Below are 24,156 nucleotides of genomic sequence, written 5' to 3' on the forward strand. Positions count from 1 at the left end.
ACCACATTTAGGTCCCCTCCTACTAAAATCATGGAATCCGGTGAAGCCAAGATCTCGGAGAAGGCCATCTTTATAAAGGGTTCCTGATGCTCATTTGGGGCGTACAGCGAACCTACAGTGAAACACATGTCTCCCCATTGCACGCGTAGCGCCAGAAGCAGCCCCTTAATCTCAGCAACCTGGGAAAGAATCTTACAATGAGCATGCGCACTGAAAAGAACGGCTACCCCATGTTTTTTGGCCGCCCCAGAAGACCACACCTGCAGGGGGAAGCGCTGATCCCTCATCCGCCTGGTGTCCTTAGAGAGAAGATGAGTCTCTTGCAACAAACACACGTCTCCCCCCGCTCCCTCCAGAAGGGACAGGATAGCAGAGCGCTTAACCAGGTTATTTAAGCCCCTAACATTTAAACTCACCACTTTGAGATCCTACCCATGGGGGTCCAGAGGGGAACAGCCAGGTGTTCCTCCCACCCCACACCCCCCGACCCAGCAAAGAACACCCAGAACATAGAAAACACTCCATACCAAGGCTTGGAGAGAAGACAACAGTCTGTCACACGGAACAAACAATAGGGGGAACGTGGCATTGGAAGAAATGATACCTCGGCACTAAGGTCACCATCGATCCAACCCCCACAGGGCAGTTGATGACAATAACCCCCGGCTAGAGATCTCCCCTCTCCGGCGCCGCAATAAGAAGTCCCCCGATGCCCACCGTTGGAGATTCAGGGAGTGTCGTTGCTGTCCGTCACCTGCGCCACCGAAGTGACCGCCGCCTCACGCTCCAAAAGGCAAGTGGGGACATCAGGTCCCGAGGGTCGGTGTGAACGCCCCACCCGCTGCCAGCCATCCGAGCGTCGACGTCGTCTTGAGGAAGCCCCTGCCACTCCAGCCGGGGAGGAGGGCCGCTCCAAATCCAAAGCCTCATAAGCTGCGGCAACCGAGCGGAGCTGAAGGAGCTTACCCTGATGTTTCAAGATAAGGCGGAAGGGGTGACCCCACGAATATGGGATGCCCTTCTCCCGAAGGTGAGCAGTAATGGGCTTAAACTCCCTGCGTTTCACCAGGGTAGAAGCAGCTAAGTCTTGAAAGAGGGCTGGCCGGTGGCCCCGAAACTGCACCGGGCTAAGATCACGGGCTTTACGCAAAATTCGTTCCTTGAGCTGGAAATCGTGCACGCAAACCAAAATGTCCGGTGGTGGAGCCTTCGGACCCCTCGGCAAGCCGACTCGGTGCACACGATCCATCAGGATGTCCTGCTCCTCTCCCTCCCCAAGAATCTGCCGGAAAAGCTGAAGAACGTAGTCCCGAAGATCGTCCCCCTCCCCTTTCCATGGCACCGCGCGAATTTTAATGTTATTCCGTCTGGACCGGTTCTCCAGGTCCTCGACGTGGGCTTCTAGATCAAGTTTCTGCTCCCTGAGACGGAGGACATCCTGCTGGAGCTGATGCATATCATCTTCACGCCCCAAATCATGCTCTTCTACAGTGGCGACACGGTCCCCAAGGGCGTCCACGTCGCGCCGCACCACCCGGAGATCCGAAGAGAGCTGGGAGCGGAGTTCCAGAATGTCCTCTTTGATGGCGGCGAATAAGTCGAGTATAAACGCCTTAGTGGCCGGCTGGTCACTAGCCTCCGGTGTCTGCGAAGTGGGAACCAACGGCGACGTGGACTGTCCCGCGGGCTTCGGTATAACATCCCGCTGAGTCTTATCCCGTCACGCTTTGACAGAGGACATGGCCGCAAAGCAGACCCTCCACCCAACAGGCACTACAGCAGGGCCCATGGGAGCGTAGAACCAGGGGGCACGCCAACACTACCGAGGCCCGCCCTATAACGCAGGTAGGCGTCCGGTCCCCTCGCCGACCGCCGATGTATGGTCTGAATACCCCTCCCGCCCAAACAGCCGCAGCTCCTCCACCGCAGGACAATGTGTGGCACTCCAGCAGGTGTTGCGTCGGGCCTCAATACACAGAGGGCCTCACCACGGGCTCCCCATCGAAGCCCACTAGCAAGAAAGCACCGCCCGCTGATCCGCGAGCCGAAGAGCGGGCTCAGGAGCTCCCTCCACCAGCCTCCAGAGTCCGTCGCTATCCAGCAGCTCCACTGATTGGGGCCACCACGCAGTCACAGAGCCGAGGGGAAGCGCGGAGCGGCACTTCCAGTAGCAGGCCACAAAGCCCCCCAGCCAGGCCTCACTCACGCCCCAACAGCGCCAATCTCGCCGTCCACCGACATGCGGACCGAGCCATGCCCCACCACAGCAAACACTCACCGGGAACTCCCTGGGAGCAGTAGTCGAAGAGGGCGCAGAGCTCCGCTGCAGCAACATCAACCCGCGTACAGTGCAGATAGGCCCTCCAGGAATTCAGTGCGCCATCCGCGAGCAAGTCCGCCCCTCACCGCCAAGGACCAGGAAAAGCAGGATCGACGAGGGCAAAAGCTGGGGAGAGAAATCCCACCGACCAGCGGGGCTGAGCACCAGGACAGGGCAGGCCCACTCCACAGCACACGTGCACCTTCACCTGAATGTCAGCAGCGTAGGCCTCAAATGTAGAGCTGTCCTCCAGACGCATATGGCAGCACAAGGGAAAGTCCAAAACGGGAGGCGACCCACCTGATCCCCAGCTAGGTAGGCCGCCCACCTCCGCGGCGATCAGGGAGCCCGCTGGGTTCGGCGCAAGTAATGCCGCCTCCGTCCACCAGGCGCTCCTGCGCGCCTCCTCCGCTCCAGCAAGCACAGCGCCGAAGGCTAACGGGGCCGCCGGGACGCAGCAGGGCCGGGTCCGGAGGGCCCCACCAGAGCCACCAGGAAGCGGCCTCGGAAGGCCCCAGGGCTTGCAGGCCGTGCCCCCTCCAATCGTAGGCTCACTGCGTCCCCGGGAAGCAAATGGCGGCCAACAGCGACTCAGGGGCAGGCTCCTCCGCCGGAGTCCGATCCCGCACCAGGAGCGGTTCTCACCTAGCGCCACCAGCAGCGGAGAGCCAACAGGGAACGTCGCCGCTGCACCAGCCTCCCTCCCGCGTCGCCGGTACTGAAGATAGCAGAGGGCCCGCCGGGCCGCAGCAAGGCCAACAAGGCCCTCAGGACACCGCCGCTCCCAGAAAGAAGCACCACCGGAGGCAGCAGGTAAGTGGCCCCCACCTAGGAGCTACAAAGCAGGCATGGAAGGGCATCAGGGGGCCCACTACCTCAAGCGATGTGCGGGCGGCGCCGGTGAGACTGAGAAACACGTCTCACTCGGCCGCCATCTTATCCACGCCCCCCATACTCATTTTTTAAATAATAAATGACCTACGCTTTCATTATATTTCAACCAAGCTGTTCCAATCCTTCACACTACTTAAACTGGATAAATGGATGCATAAATGAATCATCCAAGAATTCTGTCTCCGTGTCTCTGGTGGAAATATAATAAAATTAAAAATGTTTTGCAAACTATATTCTTTGCATATTGCATTGCATATTTTCTTTAATTTCCAATTTTTTATTTTAATTTGATTATATTTATTTTTTAAATGCAAACCTTTAATATTTGAAACATTTCAAGTAATGGTACTTTTTGCGCATCATCAAGCATTTCATTTTTGATTTATTATTTATACTCCAAGGCTCTTTGAAGACAAACCTCCTTTCTATGGATATGCTTGTTAGGTTACTGGTTACTACATTTTACAATTTGATCCTGTCCCAAAGCACATCTTTAAATCAACAGATATTAGTAACTCGGCTATTCTTACCCGAGGGTCTTTCAATTTCCAATTTTCAAACATCTATAGTTGCCCGCACTGGGATCATAACAAATACATGTATCGCCACTGTTGTAAAGGTTTGTTCAGTTTTTGTTAAAAGCCATTCTTGCTTCATCCTCCCTTGTGCTTGTAACACAGAACATCGCCACATAGGTAATTCCAATATTCATTGACTTTGTTTAATCAATCATTTTATATTGCCACCACAAAGAGAGTGAAAGAGAAATAGTCTGTCTCACGACCTCCTTAACAAAGTCATATATAACACAGAATGTGACAGATAGTTAAAATAAAGTCATACCCTTGGTTTTTAGACAGTTTTCTAAAGTTATGGATCAAAACACTTCACCCACATGTTATTTTCATGCTTCATCATTGGTGTCCTTCTACCATCCTAGTAAGTAAATACTACCAGAATGGGCTCTTATGTTAAGGGAGTTCAGCTAAAGAATAAATTGGGTAAATTCAGGGATCCAGATATATTAGAAATATCTTGGAGTAAACTTAATAGTTGGATTCCTCAGGCAAGGTTAAAAATAAAATCATATGGAACGTCTTTGAAATCAATGATTCATACACCTGCCATCTAGTGTCAACATGTGTCTGCCACCCTCAGTGCCTGTTTAGGTCAATGGCCTTCATCAGGACTAGGTAGATGCCCAACTTCATGCATACCCATTAATGCAGTCAATCTAAGCATGCCCAAAGCTCAAATACCTCCATAGGAAACAAGTAGTAATAAACCTACGACTATGATTTTAAAAGAAAAAAAAGGGTTATAAGGGTACATCCTTAAAAGGTTGCTCTACACTACATTTCATGACCAAAAACAAGAGCACACATTGATTTCCCAGAGCAGAGTGCTCTATATCATGGGATATTGTCACAGCAATCAAAACATCAGATCACATGACCTTTGCAGTGTTTCCTCCCAAAGCCACATGTGCTGGTAAAATCAAAGGCAGAAAAGAAAACATTAATTCTGAAGATGCTATTGAAGCATGAAGCACTAATTGTTTTTGACAAGCATATGGTGGGTAGCCACTTTTGGATTCTCCACAAAAATAAGCTTCTATAACAGAGTTAACCAACAAATTGAAAGAAATACACTCCAAAGTCAGTGCTGGTATAAGAAAAGTCTACATCACAGATTATAGTTGGTTGTTAATGGATCGTTTCTTTCTCCCTAACACACAGCATAAGAATGTTTAGTTCATGTTACTGCATGTGTGATATTACTTAGATCTGAGACAAATAATAAATAGTTGTGAATATGCTTCAATATTTTATTTGTTTGGATCAATGATTGTGCCCTTTTCAATGTACTTGGAGAGTAAAGGCTTATGGAGAGTGTATATATGGCCTATGGGAAAGGCCACAGATTTAAAAGATTGATTACAAATTCATAGGTTACTTTTTTTTTTTTTTTTTTTACACGAAGGAGGACAATTATGAACATGCAGCTGTTGAAATTGTGTCACTGGCTCCTACTGAGGCTAATACATTGATTAACCTAATCCTCTTTAATGGCTTAGCTTAGAAGGGGTTTCTTAAATGTAAGCCATTCTGATAGTTATAAAAAGAAACCTAGATTGTCGGAATTGTACACAAGATTAGCCTGGATTTCTGTGGGCTGTCAAATTTATATACAGACCACAAAACGTTCATTGAAGTTAGAGAGTCACAACAAATCAGAACTGCCTGAACATCTCCAAGAGTTCCATTTAAACTTGTTCAGGTTACGGAGACAGTTTCTGATAATTTAGCTATCCAAGTGTGCAAATGGGCATTGTAAATTACCTTTTCTGTGCTGTAATTTGTTTTCCAATTAAACATGCCACCTCAAAAGGATCAGCCCACCTACCCAAGTCTTCTGTGTTGTATTCCTGGACGTATTCAGAAAGTTGAATAAAAAGGATATTGAAGTGACATACAACTTCACATATACTGTAGTATCCTGGTTTGTTATGGTTCATGATGTGCCAGAGGAAATGCTGCCTGAATGATGCAAGATGGAATGTTGGGAGTGGGAACTCACAGTTGGAGAAGGGTTGAGCGCCTGGCTGGCTGCTCCTGGTGGGGCTGAATACTACTGAACCTATATCTTGTAACCAACTTCAATAAATCTACTTTAAACTACATTCTGGATGTGGACCGGATTACTACATATACTTTGGGCTGCTCATAGAAAGTCTGCAATTGGCACACTGAATTCTTTTTGTCATAAAATCATCTGGTGACTTAAATTATTAAATTTATATATTTAACTTACATGGGGCAATAGGTGGAGCAGTGCATCGCCACTTAGCGTCCCGACAGCCAGAGCAACCAGGAAGGACAGGAGGAATCTGAAGCACCCTTGGTTTATGATAGGAATCAGAATCACACCAAGCAGAGAGAGCAGGCTGATGACCGTGATTGAAATTAGACCACAAACCCAAGCTGAGGGGGTAAAAAGAATGAGCACACAAAATTCATCATCAAGTTTTATTGAACAATCAAAACAGCAATGAAACAATTCTTGCATTTTCACATCAAATATGCCCATTATTTTAAATGCAGATAATGATACAAAACAAATGATCTGTACTTGATGATTACTGCAACTTTCTGCCAGGGTTAACACTTCTACAATGCTGGGTATTGAGAGTAGTGTTGTGGAATGCAGCATAATTGGTGAAATTAAGGGCATTGTACTAACTGGCCAGCATGCCTAGTTTGATCCTGCATTAGGTCAGTAATATGTAAGGGTTAAAAAACTGGGTTGGGGGCACCATGTTTTTTTACCTGCACCATTAAACAGTTTCTTGGGGGTTGGAGAGAACTCATCCTCTTTTCAATCCTATTTAATGTGGAACAACGATTCCCTCAAGCTGTGCTCCCTTTGCAAATAATATTTTCTCTGTTATTTAAAAATTATTTGAAAATGCAAATGATGAAATATGTTATTTAATTCGCAAATATTAAAAGAAAAAAAATATGGGAATGTTGGAGCTTTTCTAAATTCAATTGAGGCCACCCATTGTCCATACAATATTCTAATTTGATGTACTTGCACTGTTCCCATGAATCAATCTGAAGAAACCAACATCAGCCCCTAATTTATACTTTGTTCACATTTACAGAACATTTTAACATTTTCAATTTCAATTTGCTTCTTTGTATACAATGTATTATTATTTTAATATGACTTAATTTTCTAATCGGACACGGCCTCTCTGAGTAGGCATAGCTGACCCTTAGGGGTCCCCGGACCACAGTTTAAGAATCACTACCAGAGGGCGTACCCTCACATCAGCTGCCCTCTCAAGGTTAGGGGATCAGACAGCTTGGAATCCACTATATTCTGGTGTAACTGTAAAAAACAAATGTACAAGATGTGCTCTTCCATTATTAAATTCTATAGCTCATCAAAAGTATCAGCCTCACTGCTCTTTACCTAGCCTTCCAGTGCTTTTATGGAAATGTCTATTAGCTTCTGCTAACCAAGTTGTGACTCAGAGTTTCTTCGCATCTTGCGATATTCTTCAGGAGTGACAACAAATGTGTTCATTACTGTATTCTTCATATGGGCGTACCACTCTGCTACCTCATACTTTAAGGTCAGGAGTGTTTCCCTCCCCTGCTTAGGCACCAACCCCTACAATAATGACCCCCAATACTGTTCATCTATAGTGCACATCCTCCATGATGACCTCTATTAAGAATCAACAGCTCTGTCATCCACCACCACAAAGCTAGTGTGACCGCACCCTTAGGCGGGTTGAAAGGGGTTGCCAAACCCACCCCCCGCCCCTCACTTCTAAGCGTAATGAGTACAAGTTCACACAAAGCACCATTAAAAATCACGAACAGAAGAGACGGGTAATGTCGATTCTATGTCAGGACTGGAGGCTCCGATTATGCTTTTCTCTCTTCGCTTTATTCTCAGACAAATCTTTCAGCAGCCAGAAAAGCAACAACATCGTTTTAATTTTCCCAAAAGGATAAAGAAAAACCAACAATATGAATAACAAAGCAGAAAAACATGAGCAGGACTACAAATCCCATAGGCCCACAGGGCAATGTCCAGGTAGTCTATCAACAGTGTCCATGTTCACCATATATGTCCTCCATCTTGGTTGTCCTTCCTCTTTCTTCGCTGCTTCGCAGCCAGCTATGTGCCTTTTATTGTTTCTTGTTTGTTCTACCCGAGCGCGTATCTACTTGCGATCACGCTCGGGCCTCAACCTGTTTTTTACCGATCCTTTGATCTTTGTTGTGTGCTTTGTTGTGGCTTATTGGTGATTTCTCCTTATAGATTCCCGTTTCGGCTGCGGGAGCGGGAGTGCTCCTTACGCGGCCACTGCCACACTTGTTCGGGGTTTTATTCCTCGCTGGGGGCGTTCTGTCGTCTCGTTGCTCCCGCGGCGCGTTTTCCTCAGAGGAGTCGCCGCGCAGCGAGAGCAACGAACTCCGAACCTTGTCCCCGTTCCCGCCTACCTGAACGCCCTCCTGTAGGGTCTGTATCACCTGCATTAATCTTTCCTTTGAACGCCCCGGCGGGGGTCCGTATTGCGGTTTTACCGTGTTCAGCGCCTGCGGGCAATTATTTCATTCAGCACACGTGTGTGGCGCGCTAGGAGGCGGTGAAGGGCCCGGTCAGCTTGCTGAGGGCTACGTGCGCACAGGGCTGATGCTGGCCTAAATTGCAGTTGTTTGACCTGCGCATAAAACCTTTGCAGTCTTATAGTTTGCCCATACTTACCTGGTTCCCAGGGCTTTACTCCTCAGTCACTGCTTCTGCGACGCGGGTTTGCCCTCACTGGGGTGGGGATGGAGCAGGATGGTGTATATGTGGAAGAGGAGGTGGAGTACCGACCTTCTGATAATGCTTTCTTTGAAGCGGTAGATTCCTCAATTTACCGTTGTGTTAATGAGGTTGTGGGTCCTGTGGAGGAGCGCCTATCGACGAAGATTGTGCAGGAGTGCGCCAAGTTGGCGCAGGCTCGTTTCGACACCCCGATTCCGGTCCCGAGTGATATCCCCGCCCCTGGGGAGGGACCACTGCCCCCTAAGAAGAGTTGTCCTGAGGGTGTCACGGGGAGTGCACAAGGTGTGTATAGGGATGCTTTCGAGCGCCTTTGTAACGCATTTTTGGCTAAAACGGTCCCCCCCTCTCCTGCCCCAGCTCCCGCCTCAGAACCCGACCCACTTCCCGCGCCGGATTCCCCGAACATGGAAGGGGATACGCCAGGGGAGTCGGACGACGATACAGAGTCTTTGCGTTCTTGGCGTCCGGCTGCTTCTTCCACCTCTCTGCCGCAGGATAGCTCGGGTATGCTGGACCCCGATGAGATTATTCATCCTCGGTCAGCGGCCTGGTTCCCTGGGGGACAAGGTGGCTATGTTTGTGGCCGGCCGTCTCCGCAAGCCCTTAGAGAAGGAAGCGAGGGGTTGTCTGAGGTCTGAGTGCCCGCGCCCCTCTTTGGAGGGGAAGGTGGCTTGCACGCCGGAGCTTGACTTCAAGATGGCCACTTTCTTGGCAAAATACATTAAGGAACCACGCAAAGGGATTGACAGGTCTTGGCGCTCCTGCCAAGACAAGCTGTTAGACGCTGTGGGGCCGATGACCAAGATATTAGACATGGCGGAGGAGGCCAAGGTGTCAGGTGCTACCATATCTCCAGAAATTCTTTCCAACTGGGCACAGCGCGCCATAATATTCTTGGGCAATGCTAATCGTGCTCTGTCGACGGAGCGCCGTCGCTCTTTGTTGATCAAATTGGACCCTAAGTTAGGGGACCTGGCCTCTTCTGAAGCAGGGTCGGTGGCGCAAGGGGGTCTTTTCGGGGATCCCTTCGTGAAAGAATTGGGCAAGTTTGTGGCCACATTTACTTCGCTGGACAAGGCCAGTCCAGCATAAAGAGGGTTTTCCCGTCCCGGGTCTCTCAAAGGGGCCGATCGTGGCAGGGGCCGCACGACCGGCTGTGGGACGCAACCCATTCCCAATAGGGGACAAGGCTCCGGAAGAGGATCGTATGGCGGTAACGCCAATTACTCTGAATTCTACCCCACCAGAGGACAACGGTTCCGCGGCCGTGGAAACGTTAAGAACAACGGATGCTTGGGTCTTGCAGACTGTAAGAGGGTTTCATATAGAGTTTTACGATACCCCACGCCAACTGGTCCGTCCACACCCCATTTCTTTTTCCGTCGGGGATGCACAGCTGGTCGACGTGGAGGTCTCCGACTTGCTTCGCCAAGGAGCCATTTGTCATGCGGCTTTGCAACCCGACGGATTTCTGAGCAACCTTTTCTTGGTCGACAAGGTCGATGGAGGGTGGCGTTCGGTCATCAACCTCAAAGAGTTCAATGGATGGTTGGTGTACCGGCATTTAAAGATGGAGGGGATCCACCTCTTACGAGATGTGCTTCTCCCATCCAACTGGATGGTACGGTTGGATCTCAAGGACGCGTATTTGGTCATTCCCATCCATCCTCCGCATCGGCGGTTTCTGCAATTTTACTGGAAGGGTCAAGTTTACGAATTCACCGCCCTTCCGTTCGGTCTTTCCTCGGCACCCTGGTGCTTCACAAAGGTACTCCATCCGGTCGTGGAGTTCCTCAGGGCACAGGGTATCAGGATGATTGTGTACCTGGATGGCATTCTGATTATGGCGCAATGCCCCAGGAAGTTGACCGAGCAGTTGCATCAAGCGGTGGCGATTTTACAGGCCCTCGGGTTCGTCGTCAACGAAGGCAAGTCCGCCCTGAGCCCGGTCCAAAGTGTGGTTTTTCTCGGGGTTGTCGTTGATTCGGTCAAGGCATCCTTAAGCCTTCCATCACGGAAGGTGGCCAAGATTCGGCACGAACTGCGGCAGACCATCTCCAAGACTCACACCTTGCTCCGCCAGATTGCCCGGATGGTGGGGCTTCTGTCCTCGTCCATCCAGGCAATCTTCCCAGGTCCCTTGCATTATCGGGCTATGCAACTCTTGAAGGCGCATCACCTCCAAAGGGGGTTGTCTTACGACCAGTCGGTGCCCCTTACCTCGGAGGTCAAAGACGAAATAGCGTGGTGGCTCACTCACATGGAGGTATGGAACGGTTGTGCGATTTTCGGGTCGGTTCCGGACCTAGTCATCGAATCCGACGCCAGCAGACTAGGCTGGGGGCCCGTTGCGGGGAGTTATCCACAGGCGGCGCTTGGTCATCAGAAGAACAGGAGTTGCACATAAATTGTTTGGAACTCCTGGCGGGGTCCTGGTTCGGTGCTGGACCAGGGACCGCATGCAGTCATGTGTCCTGTTAAAAATTGACAATGTGTCCGCGGTCCGATTTGTCAATCACTTGGGTAGGGGTCCCCGATCTCGCGTTTTAGTGAACCTGGCGAAAGATTTTTGGACCCACTGCCTGGCTCATCATACTTCGGTGACGGCGGAGTATCTGCCGGGTCAGGCCAACCAGGGGGCGGATTGGCATTCGAGGCATCTGGTCGATTCCAGTCAGTGGAAATTGGATCCTCAGGTATTCCGGTGGCTGGCGGATCTTTGGGGCCCTTTCACGCTGGACCTCTTTGCATCCCGGTTGGACCACCAGCTTCCCCGCTTCTTCAGCTGGGGGCAGGACCCGGTCGCGGTGGCCACGGATGCGTTCCTAAAAGACTGGAGTGTGGAGAAGGGTTACACTTTCCCGCCCTTCGATGATAGTACGGTCGGCGGCCCAGAATGCGGAGCTGGTGATGTTAACACGGTTTGAGATCTCAAGTTTGGTTTCTGGTTCTTCTGGAACTTTCTTGGTATTTTCCAATCCTACTCCCCCGGTTTCCTCGGCTCCTTCTGAATCAGAACGGGGAACAGCATCATCTCATCAACGAGGGTTCTCTCCGCCTTGTGGCATGACGGCTTTCCGGCAGCGTTGGTCGCTCCCAGGACTTTCGGAACCAGCTGAGGAACTCTTGTCCAAGGCCTGGGCTACCAGTACCTCGAAGCGATATCGCTCCGCCTGGACGAAGTGGATGCGTTGGTGTCTTCGACGGGGTCTGGATCCCATGGTCGCGGGAGTCGTTCCCATGTTGCTGAATTGGCGACGACGGGGTGGCGTATTGCCCAATCAATACCATTCGTTCCGCGATTTCAGCGGCCCATTGTCCAGTCGAGGGGGCACCCCTGGGGGAACACCCTTTCGTGTGTAAATTTATGCAGGGCATTCGTCTCTCTTTGCCCCCGGAACCCAGTTATTCCGCCTTGTGGGACGTTAACTTGGTTCTAAATTTATTCTTGTCCTGGCAGGCGAATAGGTATCTATCTTTAAAGGAGCTTTCAGCCAAGTTGGCTATGTTGCTGTGCTTAATCTCTTGCCGCAGAGTGTCGGATGTACGCGCTTTAGATATTTCAGCGCGGGTTTTTTTCCCCGGAAGAGGGAATGTTTCTGGTGAATCGCAGGACCAAGACGCTTACGCGGTCGATCACTTATCCTACTATTTTGGATGTTCCAAAATTGTGTGTCGTGGATTGCCTTAAGGCCTATGAAGACCTTACTCCAGAATTTCGCCCTCCGGGCGAACGGCAGCTTCTTATTGCCTTACGAAGACCACATAGAGCAGTCTCTTCCCCCACTATTGCCCGGTGGGTGCGTTGGGTTATGCAGGAAGCGGGTATTGATACACAACAGTTTGGTGCTCATTCAGCCAGAGGTGCAATGGCCTCTAAAGCTTTTTCTTTGGGAGCTCGCTTGGAGGACCTGATGGGAGCTGCGGACTGGTCCTCGGATTCCACTTTCAAGAAGTTTTACTTCAAGCCGGTTTTGGACGTCGCTCATTTAGTGGTGAGTAAGCTTTGAACTAGCATAATCAGAGCCTCCGGTCCTGACATAGAATCGAAATTTGCCTAGCATTGTAACGGTAAGTTTCAATCTATTAAGGACACAGAGGCGAGGATTATCCCACCCGTGCACGTTTCGTGTAAACCCACCCGTATGTGCGCAAGTAAACTAATTTTCTTGTTACTGCTCATTTTTTCACATGTCTGAGATCTATTGATCAGTTCTAGCTTAAAATGTGGTTGTGCTGGGTTGCTCTTGCACGAGGTGCTGGTTCGGGATGAACCTTACACTGTCTTTGTCTCTTGTAGGGAATGATGGCGCAAAACAGGGCCAATAAAGATGTTGCGTGACTCACGCGAAGAAAGAGGAAGGACAACCAAGATGGACATATATGGTGAACATGGACACTGTTGATGGACTACCTGGACATTGCCCCGTGGGCCTATGGGATTTGTAGTCCTGCTCATGTTTTTCCGCTTTGTTATTCATATTGTTGGTTTTTCTTTATCCTTATGTTATTGCTTTTCTGGCTGCTGAAGGATTTGTCTGAGAATAAAGCGAAGAGAGAAAAGCATAATCCTCGCCTCCGTGTCCTTAATAGAATTGAAACTTACCGTTACAATGCTAGTCAAATTTCGATTTGCATACATTATACTAAAACCAATAAGCACGGTGCCTTTTAAAATCACTGGCAAATGTATTCTTGTTTGCTGACACAGGAGCCGCGGTGAAATAAAACACACTAAAACGTACAACAAACTTCACTTGCTCTGCAAATTAGGCCACTTAAAACAGCCAAGGTCTTCAAACTTGCATATTAATCAACCCTCTTTCTCTCAGTAAACACAAATAAAACTTTCTTTTAAAAAGAAGTGCTCAACTGTGGAAATCCGTTAATTATCTGGACCCGAGGGTTGCGCAGAGATTATAGTTTGTTATGCTGTTTCAACATTTTTTAATTGGCGGAAAAAGATTACAGGCTTTTTTGCAAAACCTACCTATGGTAATTAAAAGACGGTCAATATTAAAGCGGGATGAACTTAGACTGTGAAACCATCTTAGTGATGCAGTCGTTCGCAATCATCACTCTTAGGTTACTCTTTGGAACAATTAAGAGAATCTGCCCAGAGAAAAATGAATTCAAAATCATTCCCATCAGCTATTAAGCAAATGCAAAATAATGGTCTTTGTTGAACACACACAAACTTAACAAAAATAAAAAGGCCAACGAAGTGGCTTCTCCGGTCATCTCTAAACATGGATTCACTTAAAAAAATATATTCCTAGGGTTAAATGAAAAGAGGGCTTGGGGAATACAATTCTTGAGAACATCTAAGTAGGCAATTAACATGGTTAAACAAGCATTGGCAAAGCCAATAATCCGTGCCTTTGGAACTTCTAGGCTTTGTTAATGCCTTTTGTTTATGGTGGACAGCATTGTAAAAACGCATTTTTCACCAATGCTATGCAAAACTTTTATTTACTCATCAAGGATGTATAAGTAAATTAAAAAAACAAAAAATTAAGTTAAACTCATGCCTGTGTGAAGCTACATCTACTTTTCTTTGCCAACTCAGTTGAAATACAATACTATCCGCATCAAAACAGTACGAAGTTAAGTTCTGGAGGAAACACTCTCCCAAAACATCTTGAATTCTGCTTTCCACCTACTGCCACAAAAAAAGAGGGTTCCAAAGTATCAATTGTACCACAAAGTGACATCAGTCCCCCGCTGTAAACAGCCTCATATGTTTTGCATCAATAAAGTAAGGGAAGCAGTGATGGGTATATGAAATACCGGTGAGGGAATTAGAATGGATGGTTTTCCATTAGTTTGAGCTGTTAACGTCACAGTTTGGGACCAGATTTTGGAATTCTTGTTTTTATTTCCATGGCAATCTCACATGATGCCTGTTGTACTTGGCCCTGCTTACAGGGTCATCCCGGAACGTTTTGCCTTCCCCCTAGTTTTTCCCCAACATGAAAGTGGTAGTTTCTAATGAAACCCAATAAATATGTATGTTTGGTGTGGTTGTACTGAAAATAATAAATGCTGCTCAGTGGTATACGCAGTTTTATTTACACTGTTTAGAAAGGTCACTTTTAAAATGGATGCCATTGCTGTGTGCTTGTGCCGCCGGCCTGCGGTGGGTTGGCGGTCTAGTGTTCGAAGTGACAGGGTGCCCTACACCTCCCCCACAGTGACAGTTGGGACTGGAACTGCCAGGAGCCTTCTAGAAGGTTCTAGCACTTTCTGATAGGTGGGGTGAGGGGGGTATATAGGGGGGCTGTGCCTCCATGTGTCAAACAGTGCGTGGACTTTGATTGAGAGGGGACACTCTACCAGGAGGTACTGCCGCAAGGGCCTGTGTGCTGGCCCCTGAACCCATCTGTACCCCTCCGCTGTCCACAGGGCCGGTGAGAGCCCTTTACTGGAGTCAAGACTGCTGTGCCAGGAGGAGGGCTACATTACGGGGGTTGACTGTTCCTAGGAACTGCTGTCCTGTCTTGAGGAGTGCCCACTGCCTGCGGATCTTACCCAGTATTGCCTGCCTGCTCTCCTGCCCCAGCGCCACATGAGCACTAGAGCTTTATTTTTTGGGAGCGCTAAATTGGGCTTAACTGTACTCCCAGGAGGTGAGGAGCGTGGGCGCTACTTTCATGAGTGGGACTGTGTGCCCCTGGCCCCTAGCGCCTCGTGAGCGCTACATTCGGAGTGCCAGGAGAAGAGGAGAGCTATAATTTGCAGGATTGTACTTCAATGAGGTGAGGAGCTGAATCCCGGCATGTGCAATTCCCCCTGCGCTGCTGAACGAAGAACGGGAGCCTACCCCGTATTGTCCTCCTTTGCGTGTGCCCACCCCGCAATTGCCTACTTTAAAACAGCGGGCACCCACCTCGCATTTTCACCGCTAATGGGAGCCTACCCCGTTTTATGCTGATTTTGCCGCGCGGGTGCCCACCCCGTGTTTGTGCCGCCTCTGAAAGTTTTAAAAAACAGCGGGAGCCCACCCCACGTTTTGCCAGGGAGAGCCGCGGCTTATAAAAATACCGCGGGAGCCCACCCCGCGTGTGTGCGCACTTGTGCCTATTTAAATTCAGCGGGTGCCCACCCCGCTATATGCGTCACGAAGCGGGAGCCTACCCCGCGTTGGGCTGAAGAGAGCGGGAGCCCACCCCACCCTCTGGAATCACCGCCGCGGACCCAAGGAGAAGAAATCGGAAGACCGGCAGCCGGGCCTGATGATGGGCAGGGCCTGCCAAGACGGAAACTGTCGGGCCAGAGCCTCGTGCACTCCCCATTCAAGTCCCGGGTCCCAGGAAGGGGCCCGGGTGAAGTTTGTCGAGGTGCGGCTGCTGGAGGGGCTCTCATGAGCTGAGGTGAGCCCAGTGTGTGCCACGCCTGCAGGAGGAGACCGGAGCAGTCGAGGAGGAGTCCCAGAATCTGCGTCCTCTCAGGCTGGGCTCCTGTGTGCCGGGAGAGCCCTGCGCACGCCGGTGAGTGGGGCCCATTGGGGGACTGGTGGTGTAGAGGGGGCAGCGGGGCACACTGTCAGTGCCCACCCCCGTGAGTCCTTCTAGACGGCCCCGGAAGTACCCGTACTGGTCACCAGGAGTCCTGGATTGGGGCTCCCAATTGCCCAGGGGTAGCCGTGCTCTTTAGGGGGGGCATCTTCCTTGGACTTTAGAGTCCCCGTGGGCTCTCTGGAGGCACGTTAGTGCCAGGGGGCATTTACCCAGCGGCGCCGCGGTGGCGGGCCGCTGCAACGTTTGCTTGTCTCTTTGGGCATTTCTACCTGCAGAGTCCCAGGAGGGGGACTTCGACGTCTCAGTACTCTTTTGGGACACCCAGCGACCCCCGCAGTAGCGGGCCGCTGCAATGGCGGGGGCACTGTTGGCCTCAGAGTCCCAGAGGGGGCTCCAACTTGGGCTGTACTGCTTTGACTCATTCCAGCAGCACCGCAGAGGCGGGTGGCTGCATTGTGGTGGCATTTATGAGGTGCACTGGTTTTCCCTAATGTTCCCGAGCTGATTGATGCATATAGTAGTTGAGGACGGCTAATGCTATGATGTATGCATAATGTGTTGTTACCCTAAGGTTGTTGCTTTCATGCCCAGGTGTAGTTACATAAGGTGCTGAGGTTACACATATTATGTTTGACACTTCATGCTCCTATGCCTATTGTTGTGCCTAATACATCTATGCTAATGAGATTATGCCCACAGATCCCGACCTAATGCCATGTTAGGATGTTTTCAGCTCATGCCTAATGCATATGTTTATGCCAAACGTTATGCAGGGTGTGTTCTCTGCCGCAGGAGGATGCCTAAGGCCCACGTTGATGTCTAATGACAGGATTATTATGTCCTAAGGTGATGCTTCCCTTGATAATGTTATGCCCACTGTTAATGGGATTTACGCCTAATGTTTTCATTCTATACCTAAGGTTACCTAATGCTTTTCCCTAAGGTTGGCATTGCTGCTTTTACACCTAATGTGTTCCTGCGAACGCTATGCCACATGCTAATGTGTTTCTGAGCCTAAGGGAAGGCCTTTGCCCAAGTGACGATGCCAGGAGGTATACATAATGTATTGATGCCTAATGTCCCCCCTGATGCTGCCCTGCGGGGTTTAGGCTAATGAGGTTAATGCCTATTGTTGTGCATAATGTGATTTTATGCCTATGGAGATGCCTCATGCAAGTTTTCCTAATGTCAGGGTATGATGTTCGATGTTTATGCTCAATGCTAATTTGTTTGGGCCTATTGTTTTTTTGATAATCAACTTTATTGTTATAATAATCAAAGACAACAAGAAATTAATCGGTAGCAAATCATACTCATTATACACGCACAATGCAATCCTTAAGAATGACCGAGATCTATAAAAACAGTCCTGGGATGGAGAACTCACCAGCTTATATACGACCACATACAGGATAGATAAGACAACCTCAGGCCCGCAGTAGATTAAACCATTTGCCCCAGATTCTGCCAAAGAGTTCAGGACAACCACTAGCCTCGAAAAGAGGCTCTACTTGAGTACCGCACCACTCCACCCCTCTCCTCCATCTCCGCACTGTTGGGGATTTAGCTTGGGACCGCAATGTTGCGTTTTGCCACCGCCAACCCCGTTCCCAGGAAACGTTTCTCAGCACGGGATCCATCAAGGCCATCAAACACCCCCAGGAGCATGCGCAGCGGGTCATGAGGCACTACCCACCCAAGGGCCTGCGTGAGCTTAAGCTCCACCCCCGCCCAGAACGGCACGAGAGCGGGACATTGCCACACCATGTGATAAAAATCAGCCTGGGCCGCAAACAAGCCCTGTACAAGCGCACAGGGTGAGGTAAGCCGCATGGAGATAATAAAGTTGGACGAGACGCAGCTTGGAGGAGGTCGTCAGCGTTCTGGGGGCCATAAGGGCATCCCTCCAATCCGCGTCCTCCATGGGACCCAGCCACCCCTCCCAGGGAGCGCGAAGGAGGTCCAGGCCCGCGGGACAGCTGTTCACTAGAGAGCGGTAGATCCGTGACACCTCCCTCTACCCAGGTTCCCCATCATCACTTGGGCCTCTAGGGGGCTTAATTCTGGGAAAGATGTTGGGGAGGGGATGTGGACCTGAAGGGCATGTCTAAGTTGTAAGTGTTTGTAGAATTGGGAGGAGTGGAGGGAATGACAGTGTTGTACGTCTGTGAAGGATCTGACATGGTCCCCCAGCCAAATGTCTCCCAGAAGCGAAATCCCTATAAGGTCCCACTTGCGAATGTCCTGGAGAGAGGAGACCTCCGCCAGCCACGTCCCACTCCACAGAGGCGTCTGTCTGGTCAATTTCCAGTCCCATTGTACATGCCTTAGCGCAGCACGCCAGGCCACAAGCAGCGCCCTGGTGACCGGGGGAAGAGCCCGTGGCACTGGGCTCCCATACAGATAGGCTTGGAGCTGCGGGAAATCCAACGCCCGGAGCTCCACTCTGTACGCCGGATCAGACCAGCCGCCGCAAACCAGTCATGGAGCACGATAAGCCGTGTGGCGAGGTAGTAGAGGTGAAGATTAGTCACCCCCATGCCCCGTCGTACGGTGGTATGCGGCAGTGTGCCAAAGACCTCCGCGGCCTCTGTCCTCCCCATAAAAACCGGGTAAGGACCCCGTCCAGCTTTCGAAACCAACTCCCTGGCAGATACAGGGTAACATTCTGTAGTATATAGAGGAAGCAGGGGAGGACCATCATTTTGAAAAGGTCACTCCTGCCAAGAGGGTTGAGAGGGAGATTGCCAATTTTTAAGGTCCGCCTTCGCCCTAGTAACTAGAGGGGTGATATTCAAGGCCCACTCAAGCTCCGGATGTAGAGCAATCCATACCCCCAAGTACTTAAAGGATTGTCTACACAAAAGGGACAGATGTTTGCCAATCGAAGCACTCACGTGATGGGTGCAAGGGGACCTGCGTGGATTTTGCCGAGTTGAGTCGGAGCCCGGAAATTTGCTCGAAGGCCTCGAGAACATCCAAACATCACGGGCCAGAGCACGCGGGGTCCGCCAGAAAGAGAAGAACGTCATCCGCGTATAGAGCTGTTTTATCAATCTGGGTCGAATCCCAGACCCAACCCCGGATGAGGGGGTCTTGGCGGATGAGGCAAGCCAGAGATTCCATCGCCAGGGCAAAGAGAAGCGGGGAGAGCGGACAGCCCTGGCGAGTACCCCTCTGGATAGGAAATGGCTCAGAGAGCACGCCGTTGATAAGGACCCTAGCCCTAGGAGTGGAGTATAGGACCCGGATGAGACGTCGGAACACGGGTCCGAGCCCCATCCTCTCCGCCAGATAACTCCAATCGACCGTATCGAAGGCTTTCAAGAAGTCTAGGAAGAGCAGGGCCAGATACGGGGTGAGGCGGTGACGGTGTGCCAGAGCAAGGTGGAGGCGACGTATGCAGTGCCTAGTACCTCGGGCCGGCATGAAGCCACATTGGTCAGGATGCACCAGCGTTCGCAAGAGGGGGCGAAGTCCCTGAGCCACTACAGTGGCAAATAGTTTGATCTTCGTATTCATGAGGGAGATAGGGCGGTAGTCCGCACAAGCAAGGGAGGGCGGCTGTGTCTTTGGAAGGACTACTATAGTGGCCACATCCGTCTCGGGGGGGGTAGGGGGGGAAGGACCCCACCTCCATTACATGGATGAACAACTCCACCAAGTACGGAACCAATCTGTCCCGGTAGGTCGCATAATATTCCTGGAGGAAACCGTCCGGCCCGGGCTTTTTGCCGGAGCGCAGCAGTGAAATCGCCCCTTGAATCTTATCTGCTGAGATTGGGCGGTCGAGAGATTCGGAATCCGTCGGGGAAAGACAGGGCAAGTGAGTCCCAGTGACGGCCAATAGGGCCGCTAGGGAAGACTGGGGGGCTCTGGCTGTGTAAAGCGTCGCATAGTCGCCGGCAAACGAGCGAGCAATGTCTCGGGAGGTGACGCAAGGAGCCCCTCCATCACCCCGGAACTCCGGAATAATACGGTTGGCCCTGGGTTAAGACACTAAATTATGCAACAGCTTGCCATTTTTGTCGAGCCAGCCATACGCTTGCGCGACCGAGGAGCGCTAGAGTGTTTTGGCAGATTCCATTGAGAGCTGGCGGATCTCCTCCCGGATCAAAGTGAGCTGCAAAGTGGAGTCAGCATCATCATAGTCCGATTGGGCGCCTTCCAGCCGCGCCGCCTGAGCCTCCAGCCGCACCAGCCGGGCGGACTGCTCCGCACGCTGCGCGTGGACTAGACCCCTACCCACCCCTCGCATTACCGCCTTGCCGGCCTCCCACAGGGTCCCCGGCGAGGAGACCGAGCCCACATTGGTAGAGAAGTAATGTTTCAATTCTTGCCCGAGGGAGTCAACAAAGTTCGCGTCTTGCAGGAACCAGGCATTCATCCGCCATACCGTGCGGGTGCCATTACAGGGGTTTCCAAGACAGAGGGAGACGGGGGAGTGGTCTGAGATGCCCCTCGGTAAAATCGCGGCCCCAGACAGCAACTGACCGTTTGTAGCAGGTAACAGAAGCAAATCAATACGAGAGTGCGTGTGATGAGCTGCTGAGGTGTGCGTGTATTGTTCCGTTCGGGGGTTCCACACTCTCCAGGCGTCGCAAAGGCACAGGGCGGAGGACCAGTCAGATAGTCGCTTCGCAGAAGACAAACGAGAAACCGATGGAGCGCCCGTCGCGCGGAGGGCTGCAGGACCGCATTAAAATCGCCACATACCGGCCCTGTGAGTCAGTTTCGACCCGCGTCAAGGTGAAGGGAAACCCCTTCTGAATCAGTTTGGCCACCCCCCTGGAGCCTCGAGTGAAATCAGAGTGCCAAACCCTATTGAACCCATATCGGGCAAGGAAGTGACATCGGGAGCCCAGGAGGTGCGTTTCCTGCAGGAGCAGGATATCTGGGCCATATCGCTCTGCGCCTTCCGAAGAACCGCAGTGCGTTTAATCCGGTCCAACAGACCATTAACGTTCCAGGAAAGGATGTGCAGCGTTCTATGCAGGGTGGGCGCCATCCTGGTGGGTAGTATGTGGGACAGATAACAACCACGCTGGCACCTCCAGGACCCAAGGGAGACAATGATCCGTGCCCGGGACCGCAGCGCATGGGACGCGTGGGCTGGTGAATCGTGTGACCTCTTCGAGGGCAATTGTGCGTGTGTGTTTACCAACGAAAACATGGAACAGCGGCCCGTGGGCGGCTAAAAGAACAAGTTACTTACCTTCGGTAACAATGTATCTGTAAGAAACATTAGTTAGATAGATTCCTCACCTTAGAATATCCCCAGGCGTCAGACTGGATCCGGAAGATTTTTGTAGCAATACCCCTTGCGCGTCGCTAGGCGTCGTCTGCGGCTCCGCGTCCGTCGTTGGCGTCGTGCGCCGGAATGACGTCGGAGTACTTAGACGCCGCCCTCGTGCGCTGACGTCAGTTCTTGTACATAGCTTTCCGCGCCAGGAACGCAGAGCCATGCAAGAGACCGACACTGGTGCCAAAAAGTCTAGGGCCCTGAAAAGGATAGCCTTAACCCTAGATGTCAGTTCGCAGAACGGGGAGGATGGGTGGGTCGGTGAGGAATCTAACAAACTAATGTTTCTTACAGATACATCGTTACCGAAGGTAAGTAACTTGTTCATCTGAAAGAAACACGTTAGTTAAATTCCTCACCTTAAAATAGATACCCAAGCAATACAAACCCCGGTGGTGGGTCTGCGAACCAAGATCACACCAGAAAGTCCTGGAGGACAGAACGGCCAAAGAAGCCATCCCTCCAGACTTGGCTGTCTAGGCAATAGTGCCTGGCAAACGTGTGCAGCGAAGCCCACGTCGCCGCCTGACAGATGTCCTGCAAAGGGACTCCATGTCCCAAAGCAGCAGTAGCTGCTGTGGCCAGAGTAGAATGGGCTCGCAGCCCAACAGGAGGGTCCTTTTTTGCCAAGGAATAACAGGTTTTTATACACAAAACGACCCACCGGGAGATGGTCCATTTGTGCACAGCTTTACCCTTCTTAGCACCCACGTAGCCAACGAAAAGCTGGTCGTCCACCCGGAACTGTTTTGTGCGGTCCAAATAAAAGGAGAGCGCACGTTTTGGGTCCAGACGGTGGAGCCGCTCTTCCTCTTTGGAAGGATGCGGAGGCGGAAGAAGGTGGGCAAGGTGACAGATTGCCCAAGATGAAAGGGGGTCACCACTTTCGGTAAAAAGGAAGGACGAGGCCGAAGGACAACCTTGTCCGGATGAACAGAGAGAAAAGGAGGCTTGGACGATAGAGCCTGGAGCTCACTCACCCGTCTAGCCGAGGTGATGGCTACCAGGAAAGCAGTCTTAAGGGTCAGAACACGAAGAGGACAATTGTGAAGAGGCTCAAAGGGAGCGCACATCAGAAATGTGAGGACAAGATTCAAGTCCCACTGAGGCATTACGAAAGGGACAGGAGGGAACGTGTGAGTAATGCCTTTAAGAAAGCGTGACACTACAGGGGACTTGAAAAGAGAGGGCTGATCAGGAAGCCGTAAGAAGGCAGAGATGGCAGCAAGATAACCTTTCAAGGTGCCTAAGAAAGAAGAAAGAGGAGAACCTCAGAAAGAGGGGCGGAAAGGGGATCCACAGCCTTTGCTGTGCACCATGCCACAAATTTGTTCCACCGGCAGGCGTATACAGTCTTTGTGGAGGGACGCCTGGCTGCCAGAATGATATCACAGACTTCAGGAGGCAAGTCAAATGGCATCAACTGCCGCCGCTCAATCTCCACGCATGGAGGTGGAGGCTGGACAGGTTCAGGTGGAGGACCGTCCCCTGCTGCTGCGACAGAAGATCCTCCCGAAGGGGCAGACGTATCGGATGATCGGTCAACATACTGAGTAGCTCGGGATACCGGTACCTTCGTGCCCAATCCAGAGCCACCAAGATGACTTGGGCCCGGTCGCGCCTGATCTTCTTCAGCACTCTGGGCAGAAGTGGTCTAGGCGGAAAGGCGTACAACAGACCGCAACTCCACTCGCGACGAAAAGCGTCGCCGAGCGAGTGCCGCCTTGGAAATTCCAGGGCGCAGAACTGCTGACATTGCGTGTTCTCGTTGGTGGCGAATAGATCTAACCAAGGCTCTCCCCACTGCTGAAAGAGACCTTGCGCCACCTCGGAGTTCAGACGCCATTCGTGATCCATCATGCACCGGTGGCGGAGTTCGTCTGCTCTGGCGTTCAGAGAGCCCGCCAGATGTTGAACCACCAGGGTGATGCCCTGGTGTTCCAGCCATGTCCAGAGGCGCAGAGCCTCCTGACAAATGGTCCACGACCCCACCCCGCCCTGTTTGTTGCAATACCACATGGCGGTGGTGTTGTCTGTGAACACCTGCACGACACTTCCCCGGACAGAGGGAAGGAAGGCTTTCAGTGCAAGTCGGATCGCTCTCAGCTCCAACAAGTTGATGTGGAGGCGAGACTCCGCCGGAGACCAGAGGCCTCTGATCTCCGCCTCTCCCATATGGCCACCCCATCCCAGGAGGGACGCATCCGTCACTACGACATGCTCCGGTAGGGGTAGGGAGAGGCTCTTGCCCGTGACCCAATCGCGGTCCGTGAGCCACCACTGCAACTGCTGTGCAGTGCCCTCCGAGATCAAGACATGGTCGGACAGGTTGCCGTGATGCTGGGCCCACTGAAACTTCAGGTCCCACTGCAGAGCCCGCATGCGCCGCCTGGCGTGATGCACTAGTAGGATGCAGGAGGCCATCAGCCCCAGAAGCTGCAACACTAGCCTGACCGAAACCCAAGATAGAGGCCGAAAGATGGTTATCAGGGCCTGTATATCCCGGACCCGCATTTCCGGTGGATGAACCCGGAACTGCGCCGAATCGAGAACCGCTCCGATGAAGAGGAGCTTCTGAGAGGGGCTCAGGTGTGACTTCGGCACGTTGATGGAAAACCCCAGCAAATGCAGGAGATCCGCCGTAGTCTGGAGGTGGGAGACGACTTTCTGGGGCGAGCCCGCCTTCAACAACCAGTCGTCGAGATAGGGGAAGACTGGAACCCCTGATCTGCGCAGATGAGCTGCGACCACCGCCATCACTTTCG

General features: G+C 51.3%; 1 protein-coding gene across 9 annotated transcripts in view; it reads right to left on the reverse strand.

The window, feature by feature from the left end:
• SLC39A10 (solute carrier family 39 member 10) overlaps positions 1 to 24,156 on the reverse strand; it is a 449,258-nt gene that overhangs the window by 215,350 nt on the left and 209,752 nt on the right. For all 9 annotated transcript variants that reach the window (XM_085648771.1, XM_085648766.1, XM_085648773.1 and 6 more), the window contains one exon: positions 6,029 to 6,198. In XM_085648771.1, coding sequence (XP_085504897.1) covers positions 6,029 to 6,198 — 170 coding nt within the window. The remainder of the gene's footprint in view (positions 1 to 6,028; positions 6,199 to 24,156) is intronic.

Source organism: Triturus cristatus, chromosome 3_2 (assembly GCF_964204655.1).
Source record: "Triturus cristatus chromosome 3_2, aTriCri1.1, whole genome shotgun sequence".
NCBI lineage: Eukaryota > Metazoa > Chordata > Amphibia > Caudata > Salamandridae > Triturus > Triturus cristatus.